The sequence below is a fragment of the Carlito syrichta genome, unplaced genomic scaffold, assembly GCF_000164805.1.
Source record: "Carlito syrichta isolate Samal-C Ts95f unplaced genomic scaffold, Tarsius_syrichta-2.0.1 Scaffold115575, whole genome shotgun sequence".
Taxonomy (NCBI): domain Eukaryota; kingdom Metazoa; phylum Chordata; class Mammalia; order Primates; family Tarsiidae; genus Carlito; species Carlito syrichta.
This window is the reverse complement of record NW_007059671.1, coordinates 52,048-57,825: the sequence shown is the minus strand read 5'-3', so window position 1 is coordinate 57,825 and position 5,778 is coordinate 52,048. Positions and strand designations below refer to the sequence as shown.

Sequence of the window (5,778 nt, the reverse complement as noted above, 5' to 3'; positions counted from 1 at the left end):
ACCAACCGGAACCAGCCCCAGGTCAGGAGTGTAAGTTTGCACCAGGGCATCTGGCAGAGGGGCAACCACGGAGACTCGGGCGCAAACCCCTGGCACGTGGGACTCTGGCTCAGGAACTGCGAGTGCCGGCCCAAAGTAGCGTTGGGAACGGCCACTGCGGGACCCGGCACTGCGACGCCAGCAGAGAGTGCTGCCCGGGGACACACACAAGCCCAGGAAGCCCGCCTGGGTGAGGTCACATCATGGTTTCCAACAGGGAGGGAGTGGGTAGCGCCATGGCCAACAGGTTGCTTTTTGTCTTCTTTATTTAAATATGAAAAACATTTCCTCTCCCCTGTTCATCTGAAAGGCGCCCCCCCGGGACCCGTGAGAAAACAGTCTGGGGACTGGAGGGCTGGAAGAGGTCAGTAGGCACTCCGGGCTCCCAGGGCCTGGCCAGGTCCCTGGAGGTGCACACTGGTGGTGGAAACGCACATCTTCCCGCCCTGGCCTGGGCAGCATGGCAGGGAAGGGCGGGGAGCTGGGAGGCCCGGCAGATCCCCTGGCCCCCAGACCCTGCCCAGGGCCTAGCGGCCCCACAAATCCCCGGACAGGGCCACGTCAGCCCCAGTCGGTGACCGAGAGTCCCTCATCAAACCAGCCGGGGCCCCGTCAGAAGAGAAGGTGCCACAGCCACGGGGCTGCGGTCACAGCTCACTGCGGGACGCCTTGGCCACGATCACCAGCTTGGACAGCTCGGCCTTGAACGCCCCGGGCCTGTGGGCCACTGCAACGAAGAAGCATGCAGTCAAGCCCTGGAAACTCTTGGAACTCTCGGGGTCCCGGGACCTGGGGTGGAGCCAGCCGGGCAGGGAGCAGCTGGAGGGGACTCCATGAGAAAAGGCCCCGGACGCCAGCAGGCCAACGCATGAGGGGTGGAAGGGCGGCGTGGAGGAGGAGGTTGGCATGGTGACCTTGCTGTGGGTGGCAGGGACAGCCCTGGTCATCTGTGCCACATCAAGCATGGACGGGGAAGGGGACAGGCTGCATCACCCCCTGCCGACCCGGTGAGCCTGTCCCAGCCGCATGACACTGTCCAGAGGGCCCGGGACCTGGGCTGACCGGCCCTGCCTGCTCCGTCCGCCCCCTGCCTCCAGGCCCCTCCCTCATCCCTGGGCAGTAGGACATGGCTTGGAGGACCCTGACGCTGCCTGGTGACCCCCAGGGTCCTCTCGACAGTCCAGGGACCTCACTTCTAGGCCACCCTGATGGTTTCTACTTTGAAGCTTCCACAGAGCCCAAGACCACCAGGCCACACGCGTCTCACAGACCCCCACCTTCTCTGGTGCTCACCCACTAAACATCCCTGAAGCACACAGCTCTGAGTAGGAACGTGCTTTCTTTTTTATTTTTATTTTTGAGTCGGAGTCTCTGTCACCCGGGCTGGAGAGCAGGTGCACACTCACGGTCACCGCAGCCTCGGCCTGCTGGGCTAAGGGGATTCTTCCGCCTCAGCCTTCCAAGTAGCTAAAACTACAGGCACGTGCCCCCACACCTGGCTAATTTTTTGACTTACTGTAGCGATGAGGTCTCGCCAAATTGCCCAGGGTGGTCTTGAACCCCTGGACCCAGGCAGTCCTCTCACTCAGCCTCCCAAAGTGCTAGAATTTAGGCATGAACCACCATGCCTGGCCTAGAACTTGCTCTCTTAAGAAATAGGGTCTTGCTCTGTCCCCCAGGCTGGCGTGCACTGGCCTGACCATGGCTCACTGCAGCCTTGAACTCCTCCTACGTAGCCGAGACGACAGGTGTGCTGCCACACCTGGCTACCTTTTTATTTTTTATGGAAACAAAGTCTTGCCACGAGGCCTGGGCTGGGCTTGAACTCCTGGGTTCAAGCGATCCTCCCTCTCAGCCTACCAAACGCTGGGATCACAGATGTGTCCACTGTCCCGGCCTTGGCTCTCAGTCCCCCAACAGATTGGCAAGGTGTGGCCCGCCCCCTGCTCTCCTATGTCCTGTGCACTAGAGTGGTTTTTGTATTTATAAATAGCTTTAAAACAATCAAAAGAAATACATTCTTTTGCAATAGGGGAAAATGGTCTGAAAGTCGTGTTTCAGTAGTTTTTGCGTTTGTCTTTGAGGTGAGGTCTCACCCTGTTTTTCCGGCTAGGGTGGCATAATCATGGTTCACTGCAGCCTCAAGCTCCTGGGCTCCGGCAATCCTCCTGCCTCAGCCTCCCAAATAGCTGGGACTACAGGTGCCACCATGCCCGGCTCGCTTTCTGACATTTAGTGGAAACAAAGTCTTACTATGTTGCCCAGGCTAGTCTCAAACCCCTGGGCCCAAGCAATCCTCCCACCTCGGCCTCCTAAAGCTCTGGGATTACAGGCGTGAGCCATCATGCCTCCCTAAAATAAAGCTTTACTGGTACACTGCTATGCCTTGCTTGCTGATGTATTGCCTGTGGCTGCTTCTGCACCGTGTGGCAGAGCTAAGATGCAAAGATAGAGCCTGTGGCCCCACAAAGCCACAGAGACGTCCTACGTGGCCCTCCGCAGCACGTCTCCAGCCTCCTGGGTCTTGGGGCCCGTGACGCCTCCCCTTTCCACATGCCCCGATCCTGTCCGCCGGGGAGACCCTGTCACCCTGCGCCATCCCCAGTCCCCACGTCCCCTCTTTCCTACCTGCTGTTTTGGTCACTTCAAACTCCTCGCTCTTCAGGGGGACGTCACTTTCCCTTTCAAATGCAGCTTTGGACTGGAAGGGAATGGATGGAGACCTCACTGGCCATCCCGAGGCTTAGGGAAGCGACTTGGGGCCTTTTTGGGGCCCACGCCAGAGCCGTGTGCACAAACTGCAGAGCAGACGCTTCTGCACACCCACAGAGAAGCCATCCGCAGTGGGCCCCACGCCCCTCCCCTGGTGCCTCAGGCCTGGGGATCTGTGCGGGGGGTGGGGGTTACCATGCTCTTTAAGCTGCAGAGCCTCCCTCTAAGGGTCCGGGCTCCCTGTTCCCCGAGACACTCACGTAGGCCATGGCGTACTCAATCTCGGCGCCCTGCACCTCCGCCTTGAACTGTGTGAAGTACAGGTAGGACTTCCCCTGGGGCCTGGGGGGGAGGGGGGGAGGGCATCAGGCCGGGCAGTGGGGCTCAGCGCCCTGGAAACAGCCCTGCCCGGGCCCAGCAGCTTCTGTGCCTCTTCCCAGCATGGACCCTGACTCCAGGCACCGCTGGCGGGGGAAGGGTGACAGGCACACCATACACGCCCCCCTTCCCTGTACTGGAACATTCGTCACCACAGCCACGCACTGACTCCTGCTTGCCAGAGACTCTGGGTGTCTCAAGGGGGTGGGGCCAGGCAGAGGGGTCAGCAGAGGGTGGGAAGTACAGGAGTTAACTAGAAAGCGGGGGAAGAGCATCCACCCAGGTCCCCAGCACCCTGGGAGGCCAAGGCAGGAGGACTGCTTGAGCCCAGGAATTCGGGACCAGTCTGGGCAACATAGAGATTTTTGTCTCTACAAAAAAGAAAAAAGAAAAACCAGGTGGGCATGGTGGTGTGCGCCTGTAGTCCCAGCTACTCAGGAGGCTGAGGTGGAAGGGTCACCTGAGCCCAGCAAATCAAGGCTGGGGTGGCCATGCACGTGCCGCTGCACTCCAGCCTGGGTGACAGAGTAAGACTTCAACAACAACAACAAAAAAAAGTCGGAGCAGTAAAAACGTTTGGAAGGTGACAGCAGGAGATGGTGATGTGGTGATGTCTTGGGTGTGGAGAGCTGACTGGTGTAGGCGGCAGGGAGGCCGAGTCTGTGGGAGCCCCAGATTCTGGGCAGTGGAGTATCGGTCCGTGTCTGACTCCGGAGGCCCACTGAAGTCTGACCTCCCGTCGCCGAGTGGTGGCCCCTGGGTGAGCAGGCCTCTGCAGGTGGGTGTGTCTGTGGGGGACCGCCCTGTGGGCCAGGCAGGGGTCCAGGCTTAGGGTGAGCCCAGCCCTGTCCCGAAGGCTCCAGGCCCCAGAGGGCTGCGTCTGCACCCACCCACGTGCCATCCGGGGAGCTGAGGCTCAAGGCCCCGTGCCAGGCGCGACAGGCAGATGGGGCCGACCGTGGCTTCCCCGTGGTAGGGATGACCCCAGCTCCCAGGGCCCCCAGCCCCTCCTGGCTTATCTCGGCAGCTTCCTCGGGCCAGGAGGCCACCCCAGCAGGGTCTCCTCAGCTGCCTGGCCTGGCCTGTGCCTGCCCGTGACACAGGTCAGTCCCAGCAGACTCTCCCTGGGACTACTTAGTCAACACCTGCTGTTTGTGAAGCGTCCAGCAGAACGACCGTGCGACACCGCCACGCGATGCATCAAGTCACACCCTGTCCTTTAAACGTCGCCAACCACTGAGGTCTCACTATCCGTTTTTTTTTTTAGCTCTGCCGGAGTGCAGTGGCACACTCACAGCCACCACAGCCTCATCCCTACCCCTCCGGGGACTCCGCCCTTCTCCCAGGACGCTCCACTGGCCTGTGCTCCCCTCTGTTGATCCTCCTCCCCCCTGGCCCAGTGGTGTAGCGCTTGGGGCATGCGCTGGCCAACGCCAACAGCACTGGGACCCCCTGCCCGTGGCTCACCTCCAGACAGTGCAGGTGAAATGCTGGTGGTCCTCACTGGTCCCCAGACTCATCTGCCACTGCTGTCGGGAGAAGACAGGCTGGGGTCAGCCAGGCCTGCACTCGGGGGGAGTTCTAGGCTCGCCTCCAATTCTGCAGAGCCCGTGTGCCTCTTCCATGCCCCTAGTCAGAGGCCGGCCACCAGAGCCCCTGTCCACCCTCTCAGAGGCCTGAAGCTCTGTGTCCACCTGCATGCAGGAAACTCGCCTGTCCCGCATCCTTGCCATAAAAGGGGGTGCCTCTCCAAGCAGGGGGAGACATGAACGACTGCTCAACACTCAAAGACTCCAGTTCCGTTTATAAAAAAAGAAACGGGGCCAGGCTCGGTGGCTCAGCCTGTAATCCCAGCACTTTGGGAGCGAGGCAAGTGGATGGCTTGAGCCTGCGGGTTCAAGACCAGCCCAGGCAAATTGGCGAGACCTCATCCCTACAATAAACCAAAAATTAGCTGGGAGTGGTAGCGCGCGCCGGTAATTCCGGCCACTTGGAAGACTGAGGCGGAAGGATCGCCAGAGCCAGCAGGTTGACGCTGGGGTAGCCATGAGTGTGGTGCTGCACTCCAGCCTGGGCGACAGAGTGAGACTCCGACTCAAAAAAGAAAAGCAGTTAGGCATGGTAGCTCATGCTTGTAATCCCAGCACTTTGCGAGGTGAAGGCAGGAGCCCTGCTTCAGTCCATGAGTTCGAGACCTGCCTGGATAACATAGTCTCTACAAAAAATCAAAACATTAGCCAGGCACGGTGGTGTGCACCTGTAGTCACAGCTAATCAGGAGGCTGAGGCAGAAGGATCGCCTGAGCCCAGAAGGTTGAGGCTGTGGGGAGCTGTGATCGTGCCCTCTGCACTCCAGCCTGGAAAACAGAGTTGTCCGACTGAAAGAAGAAAAAAAAAAGCCAGGCATGGTGACTCAAGCCTGTAATCCTAGCACTTTGGGAGGCTGAGGTAACAGGATTGCCTGAGCCCATGAGTTCGAGACCAGCCTGGGCAACTTGGTGAGACCTCGTCTTTACATTTAAAATGATCTGGGTGTGGTAGCGCATGCCTGTGGTTCCGGCTGCTTGGAAGGCTGAGGCGGAAAGATGGCCTGAGCCCAGCAGGTCGACGCAGGGGTGGCCGTGAGCATGCCACTGCACTCCAGCCTGGG

General features: G+C 59.9%; 1 protein-coding gene across 1 annotated transcript in view; it reads right to left on the bottom strand.

Annotated features, from left to right (window-relative positions):
- Positions 1-287: 287 nt before the first annotated feature.
- The window catches only part of MYDGF (myeloid derived growth factor), a 15,456-nt gene continuing 9,965 nt past the window's right edge, over positions 288-5,778 (bottom strand). Inside the window, exons 4-7 of the mRNA XM_021719458.1 lie at positions 4,597-4,658; positions 3,012-3,093; positions 2,668-2,740; positions 288-766 (exon numbers count right to left, since the gene is read on the bottom strand). Coding sequence (XP_021575133.1) covers positions 687-766; positions 2,668-2,740; positions 3,012-3,093; positions 4,597-4,658 — 297 coding nt within the window. The 3' untranslated portion in view covers positions 288-686. The remainder of the gene's footprint in view (positions 767-2,667; positions 2,741-3,011; positions 3,094-4,596; positions 4,659-5,778) is intronic.